The 12,056-nt window shown below is 37.7% G+C and overlaps 1 protein-coding gene across 2 annotated transcripts; it reads left to right on the plus strand.

Annotated features, from left to right (window-relative positions):
• The first annotated feature begins 1,932 nt into the window (after positions 1-1,932).
• On the plus strand, positions 1,933-11,658 carry LOC129367652 (acidic amino acid decarboxylase GADL1-like). 2 transcript variants are annotated; one of them, XM_055042241.1, is made up of 15 exons: positions 1,933-2,065; positions 3,892-4,040; positions 4,139-4,265; positions 4,620-4,710; positions 4,818-4,927; positions 5,041-5,156; positions 6,389-6,468; positions 7,426-7,480; positions 7,615-7,731; positions 7,811-7,875; positions 9,098-9,179; positions 9,362-9,561; positions 10,155-10,206; positions 10,345-10,434; positions 11,166-11,658. In XM_055042241.1, exons 1-15 carry the CDS (start codon positions 1,933-1,935, stop codon positions 11,337-11,339), a joined length of 1,641 nt encoding a protein of 546 aa, XP_054898216.1. In that variant the 3' UTR covers positions 11,340-11,658. The 2 variants fall into 2 exon arrangements, with proteins under 2 accessions (XP_054898216.1, XP_054898217.1); XM_055042242.1 differs by having other exon boundaries at positions 2,000-2,065; positions 7,811-7,874; positions 9,115-9,179.
• Positions 11,659-12,056: the final 398 nt, after the last annotated feature.

Genomic DNA, 12,056 nt, shown 5'->3' on the forward strand with positions numbered 1-12,056 from the left:
TGAGGAGTTTTTACATACAGTAGAATGTAGTTGAAACAGAGTGAATGCATTTCCAACATTTGATGTATTTAGAGACGTACTTTGTTACAAAAGGTTACAAACAAACGTGTCGTTCCTCCATTTGTCTGATAATCTGAATTACTTTCGTAATTTTTTAGTTAATAATTTCTACTACAAATTATAATCTTAAGATATGGGAATGTAATACATTTATTAAATTGGAATTGGACTTCAAAATGTGGATTTAAGTAAAATGTTAGATATACTCCTTAGTTTTATATTTGATTATTTTATTTTTATAGCTTCTCACAGTCAGAAGACCAGCCATCCCTCTCATCCCTCTAACATTCAGTGTGAAGTTGCCTTTGCTCCAGAGACTGTTGGTATGTCATCGTTTTACACACCAGCCTGTTTCAATAACCCCATTTTATGATAAAAAAGTTATTGTGCTTGGAAGATGAGGTTGAAATAGATGTTTTATATAAAACTGCAAAGGTAAAACTTTCTTTGCATCATAATCCCAAGCTGGATGTTACTACTGGTGAAAACGACAAAGACAAACAGGAAGTAGTAGGAGGGTGAAGATTTGTTTTAGTTGTTCCACACAATGGGCAGCTGGCTCCATCGCAGCTCTCACAGTTCAGAAATCGCCGAGTCATTTCAATCCACAGCTCTTCGGTAAATGTAAGTGGGTGGGATGTGTTGCTCCAATGAATAAATAAGATGCTGACATTTCCTCTGAGATGATGAGCGCTGAATTATTAATATGTAAATATTTACATCCGGTGTTTCCATGTCTTTTAATGACCTATCACGTGTGACTTTAATTTAATTTTGCAACATCTCAATTGCGGAATTGTGTTTTTCGACATCAGACAACAATTTGTGCATCTTTATAATGGAAACACAGCTGGAGTTGAACCTGACACTGAAAGTATTGCCATAACAACAAGAAGTCAGCACCCACTGAACTGAAGTTTTTCTCAGATAACTTGACATTTGGTCTCTCTCCAGTCTTCCAGACAAGGTCACCAATGGTCTATATTGCCTGGATTTCCCTTTCTTTTCTATACTTATCATTTGAATATCCCATGTGACTGATATTGACAGATTCTTAGATTCATTAACTTCCCTCAGTGCAGTCGCTTTCAGTAACTTTCCATCCTGAATGAGAGGGGCAATGTTCAGTTTAGGGATCCCGTGGCACAGCAGCGTTTCACCGACTAAAAGAGGATTGCACAACGTTAAGTTTGTGTCGGCTACGTGTCTTTTACTTCTCCCTGCATCAAAATGTCCCCTCTGCCCTAAAGAGTTATTGCCTATTTAGTCCAAAAAGTTCAAACAAAAAAACATAAGCTCAGTTGTTGGATCTGGAGCAAAATTAATTTGACAGTTTGCATGACTGGAAGACAGTAAGATTAAAATCCTGAAGGATGATAAGCAGCTTAGCAGTTTTTATGATACTGTAGTTTGTTTTATTTGCATTTTTTCTAGCATGTTGTGATGCTTCCTTGTTGAAGGTCATCAAGTGCAAATTGTTCAATGATTAGCCAGAGCTTAATTTATGGACTGAAATCTTCCAAACAGCTTTATAGTGGAGAGCGGCCTCAAACATCAGAGGTGTTTAGAGCTAATTAATGTTGATAGCACCCATTTGGTTTCTACACCTCCAGCAACCCAACTACAGTAATTATGTGCACATCGCTAAGAAGTTATGGATTGATGTGTCATAAATATCTTACTACTCTCCAGTCTCCTGCACCTGCTTGAAATGCAAATATATTTGTAAATTTTGTTTTAAAAAATCATTCTTGTGCAACAGTTATACATAGCATGAAATGAAACTGTAAATTCAGGTGCAATCAGGCAATTTGGTGGCATGGTGCAGCTTTCCTGGTGGTTTAATGTTCACATGGATCAGTGGGAAATTCCATGACATCAGGACAGTCCAACCTTCTGTCTGTATATATAGAGGCATCTTACTGTAAGTGTGTGTTGGGCTGCAGGCAACAAAAATTACAGTTGCATCAATCTGACGATCAAAGTATGGACAGACACATGAACGGTGAGTTCTACCAAACACAGCTTTGTTCATTGAATTTTTTTTCTTATTAATTAATTAATTTACTTGGTTCACATAACCAAAGCTATGGAAGAAAAAAGAGTCAGACTTCTTTTTCTCGCTTTATGCCAGATCAGTCCGAATTTTTGGGGGGAGAAAAGTCCAAATTCAGAGATTAAAGTAAGATATTTACTTTAATAGGCTTGTCATGGAAGAAATTACTTTAACAAGAATCTAGATGAGAATAAATAAAAAATGTATTCAAAGCCTTGCAAAGTGAAACAGAAATACAGAGTCAAAGGAGTTTGTCAAATCTGCTCTGACTAACAGTGGATGTGGCTTCCCTTTATAGGTTCTGATCAAGAGAGACTTGATTGGACAATAGGTGTGAATCCATAATTGTTATGTACCAACAATTCTGTGGAGCCCAACTCAAATGGTCTTGCCATTTGTCTATTTAATGCTAAAGGGGGCAGATAAGTCCTGGGTTGGGGAAGTAACAGATAGTCTGCAGGATGAAGGCATCCCCTGCTGTTATGTGGCACTGTAGAAGTCAATAGCTGAGCAGCTTGACCAATTTCATAAGATTATGCAAACACATGATGTCATCATCAGATACAATCTAAAGCACAAAAGAGGTGAGAGGCACATTGTAAAATTTTCCATTACAGACCCTGATCCTGTGCCTTACAAAACAGTACCAAATAATGTCAAAATGTACTCATATGTCTTCATAGTTAACAAACATTCACAAACATATTAGTTACAATGATCATTTCAAATTTTTTGCAGTCAAAAACAGTGGAGGAATCTATCAAACACACAGGTGCAATGCAGCAGGACAGCCAAATCACTGTTTGGGATCCAAATAGAATTTCATCTCATGTTTCCACCAGGACAAATAATTTATGAAGAAACAATTAAAGATATCAAAATTCATTCCTTATTAAATAAATCTGGGTCACAACAATTAAGAATATCTGACTTGAAAAGAAAACTTTAATATGTAATTTAATTTAATATTTACTGTGCACCTGGTGCAACATTAAATTAAAATCTCAGAACATTGCTATATGCTAAAAATGACAACCAGAATTTTTGCCAATCTATTCTATGAAAATATGAAAGACATAAGGAGTGAGTAATAAATAAATAAAGTGAGGAGTCAACACAGTAATTTCTGATGATAAATAATTTTTTTAGCATGTGATAGGGTTGATATTTTTTACAAGCTGCAGAATATTGAATATTGGTTCTGCTCTTGTTTCTGGCAACACAAACACCTTCTGAGCTATATATTTGTACATAACAAGAAATTCCTACATGCCTTTGTTTGATAAGTCCAATTCAGTTTAATTCAGTTAATTTATAGCATAAATATATATATTTATATGTACTTGTTTTATCAGAAATTGCTTTGTGTTTATTTCCAATGCAAGATGAAAAAAGGAGAAATTTGGTGAAAAGGTTTGAAAGGAAAGGAGGAGATAGGATCAGAGGAGAGAAAGAATCAATAGCATAGAAGTCTGCCTCTACACCTGCAGAAAGAGATAAAAACAAAAAACTGAGAAACCACAGCAACAAACAACATATGCTTATATTATAATCAAAACAATGATCACTGAAAAATACGCAGTACAAGTTAAAACAAGATGTATTTGCAACAATGTAGTGCAAAAATGTAGTGTATCTGAAAAACACTTGAATTTAAACCTCTGCATGGGTGTGTATGCATGTGTGGACGTGAGTGTGTGTGTGGTTAGTCGCGTGCTTGTTCATATAAGATTCTCCATAAATTCTTATGAATTTGTATGTGATTAACTTTAAAGGTCAAACCACCGTGGGAGAGCTGATGAACACAGTAAAAGGCTCTTCAGGTGCTGCTGAGGACATGGAGGCTGCAGAGAGCTTCATCCAACAAGCCATGGAAATAATCCTCCAAGAGGTCGTGAAGAAAGCAACCAATGTCAAAGAGAAGGTCAAACTATGTCCTTCCTTCCTGTTGCTTCACACTGTGCTGCTGTGCTACAAAGTATACAGGATGTGTGACGGTGAAAGTTGGCCTGTGTTAAACAGGTGTGTGAGTGGCGATCCCCTGAGCAGCTGAAGGAGCTGCTGGACCTCGAGCTCAAAGACACGGCAGAGTCTGAGTCCAAGATCCTGCAGTGCTGCAGAGACACCATCAGATACAGCGTCAAGACTGGTAACTGAGTGAAATGTTATTTTATGTGCTTGATAACATAAACATGAGGATGCAGCTGGGTTGAATTGAATATCCTTCACTGATCTAGATATCTTAATGTTAAAATTCAAAGTACTCCAATATATCAATTGTATTTGACTGATCTTTCTGCCGCTGGCTGAGCACTGAGCTCAGTCAAGAGCAGCCTGCAGAACCTTAGATGTGGTTTTGTCAAAAAGCACATACCAGGAGGTCAATCTGAGAATCAATGTGTAGATATATTTCCTGAAGTCACAAGTTGCAGCTGTAGGTTGGTGTTTCAGACTTGGAGAAGTGTCAACCAGTCGATATAGGTGCTCATTTTCACCTCTACAGGTCATCCTCGTTTCTTCAACCAGCTGTTTGCAGGGATGGAGCCTCATTCTATGGTGGCTAGCTTCATCACCGAGGCAATGAAAACCAGCGTGTGAGTGATACAGCATCATGTCATAAGCCTCGTGAAAAAAGAATTGCCATTGGTTTTACATACTGAGTATTATAGCCGACCTGCATTATTCCATGACATTCCATCAGGTACACATATGAGATGGCTCCAGTCTTCACTCTGATTGAGGAAGCTTTACTGAAGACCATGATGAAGCTGATTGGATGGGAGGAGGGAGGCGACGGACTTTTTAATCCCGGTAGGCATAGCAGCATTATTTCTGTCATCTGTTGAATCATAATGGTCTTTATCAGAATCTTCATTCCTTTTTCTGACAATCGTTCCTCTTCCTGGGTTAACTTTGTCCTCCAGGAGGCTCCATGTCCAACATGTATGCTGTGAATTTAGCTCGGTATCGTTACTGTCCAGATTTCAAAGAGATCGGCATCTACTCTTCTCCACGACTGGTCATGTTGACATCTCAGGAGGTATGACTCTACAGAAACTCGTCAGAAAAGTTCGACTTTCGATACATTTTTTAATGCTATTGACCAAGCAGGAGGGAAAGCCATCATGAAGAACCTTTGTCATTATTACTTCTCCATGACGTTTCATTGGCAAATGCATTTGAACCCAGACATATATATTGGATAAGAAGACATGACTTTTTCCTAACTGTCTGTCATTGACTCAGACTCAAATTTTTCAGTCTAAAGTCAGGTAGGATCATAAAAACTGCTTCTGTTTGCTAATTGCCAGAATAAGCGCACTGCTCTGTGAAAAATGACATCAATTTTCTGCTGTTTTAGAATGATTGTCTGCCTATGGTTGTAGTTTAGCAGTGACAGGGAGGAAGTGAAGAAAGCTGTTCAGTTCTCGTTGGCAACATTTCCACATATTCAGCAGTTACAGTCAGATCAAGAAGAACTTTTAAGACATTGTTGCAGAGAAAAATGTTCAACTCGGCACTTCTGTCTTCGCAGTGGGGGATGGCTGCTTACATAGGCTTCAGAAACTGAGGCCCACCAGTGTAGTTGGCATACCTCATAGCCAAACGTTAGCGATTCTGTAAAATTTAGCCCACACCTCCAGGAAGCAATCGTTTCTCAATGGCTGAGGATCCAGACCTTCTGGGCGAAGCAAAGCGTAGAACAAGGGGCTGGCTTTTAACAGACGACCAGAAGAGTAAAAGCAAAAAGCTTTGTGAGGAATCTAACTAAAGCTGGTAAAAGAGTGGCATTATTTATAGTAGAACAAGTCCTGTACCGACAATTGCTGACGCAGCATAAAAGAAGCATTTACTTTGAAACCAACACAAGAGGCTACCGTATTTGCTTTATTGGGTTACTTTCTTGAAGTGTTTGGCCGTATAGACCATGACAACTTTTGGTTGAGAAAAAGGGGGACTACGCTGTCCCAACAGCAAAGTATAGAAGTGGAAGCATCATGTTATGTGTTGAAATGCGTTTTTACAAAGTATGTTTTTCAGTTTCACAATCTTGGCATAAATAAAACCAAAGAAAGCTTTCAGGGAACAAATACATTTTCACATTATCATATGTTAATGGGCAGAAAGAAGTAAGTGGTGATCCCACTGGTGAAATATATGTGAGTTATTTAGTTGCTCTTCTGTCCGTTTCTTGTTATTTAAGTAAACTCTAAGTGTAGAAAAGTAAGCATTGCAAATGTTTCGATTTCTAAACAACGTTATCGTTTTCAGGGTCATTACTCCATCGCTAAGGCAGCAGCTTTGCTGGGATTTGGCACGAAGAACGTTTATGTGGTGCCCTCTGATAACAGGTAACCTGTTCCTGACACTTTCTGACCTTTTTCAAGTATTATTTCTGAAAAACCAAAAACAAAAAGAATATGTAAGGGGCACTTTTATCTGGCATTGTAAAACCACAATGTAAAAAAAAAATGGTAAAGTTTTTTTTTAACAGAGTAAAACTACACCATAAAATAAGGACAGTAAAGTTCAGGCAACCGCAGCTGCCAGTAATTTACTGGAAATTAGAGCCGGGTATTTAAATGAATGAGCCAATTGTACAAAATAGTTTTCTTAAACTAAGAAATAGAAACATTATTATGGAAAATTGACTTGTTTGAGCTTTACACCATGTTATAATTGTATTCTCCCATCAAGCACATACCTGGAATGTTGCATTGATTCTTTCATACATGTGTAAGAAATTCTTGAATCTCCCATTGCAACCATCCAGTTGTGCAAAACATATATTTGGACCAGCAATTAGCAAGCAACTGGTGGAACTGCTTATCTGTACTTCACATTGTGATGCTGTAAAAAATGTTGTTAAAGGGTTAATAGAGTGGCCATGTTGTCTTCTTGAAGGCAGAGTTTCAGACAGAGCAGGAGTTTTTAAAGAGATAGAGGGCCAATTTCAAGTCCAATTTCTTTTCACTCATATTTGACACATGCAGTATTTTTGTCACAACCGAATGTAAAAGCTACATGACTCTGCTGCAGAATGATACTACATGGCTGGAAAGCACATTATACTGCCCCTATAAGACCAGGTTATCTGCTCCATAGGTTGATTACTGTAAAACAGGGGAGCTTGTTCCTAATAAAAATCTGTTGGTTGGTGCTCCACTTTTAGACAAACATGGCATTTTTATTATAAAAAAAAAGAAAAATTAAAAGAAAGATTTAATGCCACTAGACTAAGAGCTCACAGCAACAGGTGAGATTAACATTGTTTTAAATGGCTGCCTTATATATTTCCTCCTTTTCAGGGGAAAAATGATTCCATCTGCTCTGGAAGACAAGATACAGCTGGCAAAAAGTGAGGTGAGCCACCCAGCTTATTCGAGTGTGTGTGTGTGCGTGTGTGTGTGCGTGTGTGTGTGTGTGTGGATGGGCTGGTAGCTTTACTTTTTGCATCTTTCATATGTCTTTGCATGTTTGCACACGTGTCTCTTCAGGGTGCAGTTCCTTTCTTTGTAAATGCCACCGCTGGAACAACAGTCCTTGGCGCGTTTGATCCCATCGATGAGATCGCCGACATCTGCGAGAAGCACAACCTGTGGCTCCATGTGGATGTGAGCTGCTCCACTGATTTATTACCCCAGGTCTCCAGAGCAGCTCACATCATCATTGTTGTAATTTTATTTTCCTCAGGCATGCTGGGGTGGAGGCGCTCTCGTGTCGAAGAAGCACAAGCACTTATTAAAAGGCATCCAGAGGTGAGCAGCAGCGCTGTCGGTGGGTATGTTTGTGCCCAGGGTCACACATATGTAAATGAAAGCAATAAACAGTCTGAGTTTATTATCATTCACCCTCCAAAGTGGCAGATAATAACATCAGACTAATTAAGAGTTAGTCATAGAAAAATTCTGAGTTCTTGAATTAGCAGAAGAAGATGACTCCCTCTGGACTACACACCCTAACAAAACCATTCAGCTAAAGTTTTAGCTGAATGTATGTAAAATCAAAGATACAAAGTGTTAGCATGTACGGCATAGTACGTCGTTTTGATTATTATGTTTTTAAGTCAAAGCTGTTAATTTCTAACAAAATCTTAGTTAATTTTAATGAACTTAGTCACATTTAGTTGCAGTTAATGATTCATAGCGTGTTACAATAATCAAGGCAGAGCTGAGTTGTGTATCACTCTTAAGGTCGGCTTCTGATTCTATGCCCAGATTAGGGCCTCTGGGGTTCAAATCTGGAGCCAAGATTCGCATGGGGATTTTCTCAGGGGCATCTTGGGCGAGATCATCAATTTAACGTCACTTTTCTCATCTTTGAAACTCCAGAAAATTCAGGATCATTCAAACTTTGACGAAATGTAAGCGTTTCAACAAAGGCTGGACAGAATTACTATTTTCAAAGGAATGTAGTCTTGACAAGCATCAGTCTAACAATGGAACTGAATTCCACATTTCCTCAAAATGGAATTTTTTTTCTGAAGGAAACAGAGAAAATAAGGAGTCCTAGAATAAAGTCCTGCGGTACGCCACAGCCAGTAAACACTGTCGAAGACACAAAAGGTTCTCAGTCAGTCAGGAAGACTAAAACCAAAACTCCAAGGCTGCTCCTTTAATAATAACACAGATAATAAAATGGCAGTGTCAAAACTACTAGCATCTGTTGCAAAATATGTTGGTAAATCCCCTATAGGTAGCAGACTCCATGCATTCTAATAATCACCTAAAATACCTCAATTGATTAATGGGCAATTTATATATATATATATATATATATATATATATATATATATATATATATATATATATATATATATATATATAATTTTTTTTTTTTTTAGTAGATTGACAGTAGATCTCCTACCGGTACCACTGCTGAAAAAAAAAATGATCTCAACTTTAATTTATGCATTTATGAAAAGACTGGAGTTAATTATGACTGAAAACATGCTTATTGTTTTTGTTCATTCCTGATTAGAGTCAATTCTGTTGCCTGGAACCTTCACAAAATGCTGATGGCTACCCTGCAGTGCTCCGCCTTCCTGGTCCGAGACAAGAGTGTAAGAGATTACCTGATTACCTGATTTGTTGCAGAGAAAGATATTTTTTAAAAAGTCACTAGTGGAGGCAACAATCTGCATTTTTGTATCATGATAAAACAATATTTTACCCCCCACTAAAATTTAATATTTTTCACAATAGTATTTAAATTCTTTTTTTTCCATTTGTGTTTTTTTACAAGTGTCTCCTTCAGCGCTGCCACTGTGCTGGGGCTTCATACCTCTTCCAGCAGGACAAATTCTACGATGTGAGCTATGACACTGGGGACAAATCGGTCCAATGCAGCAGGAAGCCGGACGCCTTCAAGTTCTGGCTCGTGTGGAAAGCTGTAGGCACCAGAGAGCTGGAGGACAGAGTGGACAGGGCCCTGGCTTTGGCCCGGTGAGTCCTGGGACGAGGAACCTGGGATGGTTTACTTTTTCTTACAAAAAAAATATGCAGAACTGACAGTCAAAAAAATACAATTGAAGGATTTGAACGGCATCTTTCTGCACCAACATGGCTCAGACATTTAAAAGAGGTGGTATGAATACATTTAGTAAAAATTCTGCAGGTGCATTTAAAAAATTACTATTTTGAAAAGTTCGCTTTTTGTCACTCGTTCCAAAGTAGAATTTATGTTGCATAGATTTATCACACTTTAAGTAAAATAGCTGAAGCCTTTATATCTTGTAAAGTTGATGATTATGGCTAATTGCTAATAAAAACCCAAAATTCTGTTTGTTGAGAAAAGTTTTCTGTCTAAGTAAGCACAGCAGATTGCATCAAGTTATTGACTCGCATCAAGTTATTGACTCGCAGCAATTCATCATACTATTTTGGGCATGTATGTAGCCACAGTAAAGAGGAAAACTCCCCTTTAAGAGGAAGAAACCAGCAGAACCAGAACCTGGCTCGGTGTGAACAAGTTGAGTTTGAGAAGTCAGATCATACACATCAATCTCTTCTGATTTTAAATCTTCTTTGTAATGCAGGTATCTCGCACAAGAGATCAAAAAAAGAGAAGGATTCAGATTGGTAATAGAGGTGGGTTTTTCTTTCAACCAATATATGTATAATTCCAGATATATTCATTGAAGTAGTTATTTATAAAACTTATGAGATATGTGACAAATTTCCATGTCTAAAGTATTTTGTTTTGGAAAAAAAAAATGTCATTCACAGCCTGAGTTTGCAAATGTTTGCTTCTGGTACATTCCACCGAGTCTGAGGAACCTTCCAGAAAGCCCCGAGCTGTGGAAGAAGCTACACACTGTAAGGAGTCTGTTTTTAACATGTTGGCATAATGGTTACATTAGCTTCAGCATCTTTGTTCAGCGAGAGCTGCATGCAACTTTCATTAAAAACATAATTTTACATATTTTAAAACTACCACAATGTCATGACAGATAATCTGTGAAAAGTTTTAGGCACCACCTCCAACAGAAAACAATCAATTAGAGCCAGCAGGCGGGTCTTAGTGCTGTCACTCATTCTCATGTACTCGATGCTAAATATGCTAGCGGCAGAGAAACTACTTACTACTGGAAATAGTAATAGTAAGTTCTGCCATCCTCAGTGGTTATGCTAACTAGCCTGAGCATCCACAACAGACTATGCTCCCTACAATGGAGCATAGAGTAAGGGCAAAGGAGGTATTTTTTTACACAGTATCTTCATCATAGTGACAGTTTCATCAAATATGTAAATAAATAAATGAATAAAAATGTGTTTATTTAAGTTACTGCTGCTCTAGTTAGTGGCAAACAGTAAATTCTGCTTTTTCTTACACTGCTGGGATTTTTTAGCTGAGTTAGATGGTAAAAAATAAGAACTGATTTTACTCACCTCTTAGGACCATGAAGCTAATGTTGAGCAAATACTCCATGATTTTTAAGCATGCAATCCTCAGTCTGTCATTCCTGAACCAGACCTCTGCTGGACCTAGTCTGTAAGTGTCAAAATTAAAGACCGTGAAAGTTGTAGCCTCTCTCCTTCGCCTGCAGGTGGCACCAGCAATTAAGGAGCGTATGATGAAGTCTGGCAGTATGATGATTGGATATCAGAAGCATGGCGACAAGCCCAACTTCTTCAGGATGGTGGTTATCAGCCCTCAGGTGAGCAGGCAGGATTTGGACTTTGTCCTGGATGAGATCCACAGCCTAGGAAAGGACTTGTGATCCAGGATTTCCATCAAGAGCTTTCATTCATCCACTGAGGATGGACTTGAAAAGTCCATCGTTTTCTGGAAGCGGTAGTCGTAATAGCAGTCTGTATCACCACCAGGATCCTGCAAAGACATCTGGTGATCTGTACATGCATAACAGTTTTTCTACTTTTTTTCCATACAAAAGCAATAGATGAGCTATAATTTCCAAAAATTGTTAATCCACAAAAATGTATTAAATATGTGTGTCTAGTCTATAAATTTGATGCGATTTAAATTTTGATGTTTGAACATTTTGTATGTACATTAAACAGCACTGTTCCCTTTTTCTATTCATTGTGTTGTGTCTTCATTTCCATTATTTTAGTGCTATTTTTATGAGTTTACTTGTATTAGTATTTTTTACTTTTTTTCCATGAAACATTTTGCAAAACAGCACTAACTCATGAAGGTTAAGTGTTCACTCACAACAGTAGCTGTGTTTCTATTAACTATAAAATTGCACAAATTTAAATTTTGAAATAAATTTTCTTCGTGTAAAATGTTTGTCAGACCTCTTATTACAGCCTCACCTTCAGAACCTGTTGCCATAACAGCAGCAGCTGCACTTGTACAGTTTTTATCCAGGATGTTCATATAGCACAGTGTAAAATATCCAAATGTTAGGTCACTAAAATAACCATTATTAAATAGATACAATTCAGAAGCACATGAATAAGTTGTCCTACAT

The sequence above is a fragment of the Poeciliopsis prolifica genome, unplaced genomic scaffold (assembly GCF_027474105.1).
Source record: "Poeciliopsis prolifica strain line A6 unplaced genomic scaffold, Auburn_PproV2 SCAFFOLD017, whole genome shotgun sequence".
Lineage (NCBI taxonomy): Eukaryota > Metazoa > Chordata > Actinopteri > Cyprinodontiformes > Poeciliidae > Poeciliopsis > Poeciliopsis prolifica.

Excerpts from the sequence above, each read along its gene's own strand:
- LOC129367652 (XM_055042241.1), top strand. The coding sequence starts at position 1,933 with ATGACATCAGGACAGTCCAACCTTCTGTCTGTATATATAGAGGCATCT. Across the intron at positions 4,711-4,817 it reads GAGGCAATGAAAACCAGCGT|GTACACATATGAGATGGCTC; the intron begins GTGAGTGATACA and ends ACATTCCATCAG. Across the intron at positions 4,928-5,040 it reads CGACGGACTTTTTAATCCCG|GAGGCTCCATGTCCAACATG; the intron begins GTAGGCATAGCA and ends TTTGTCCTCCAG.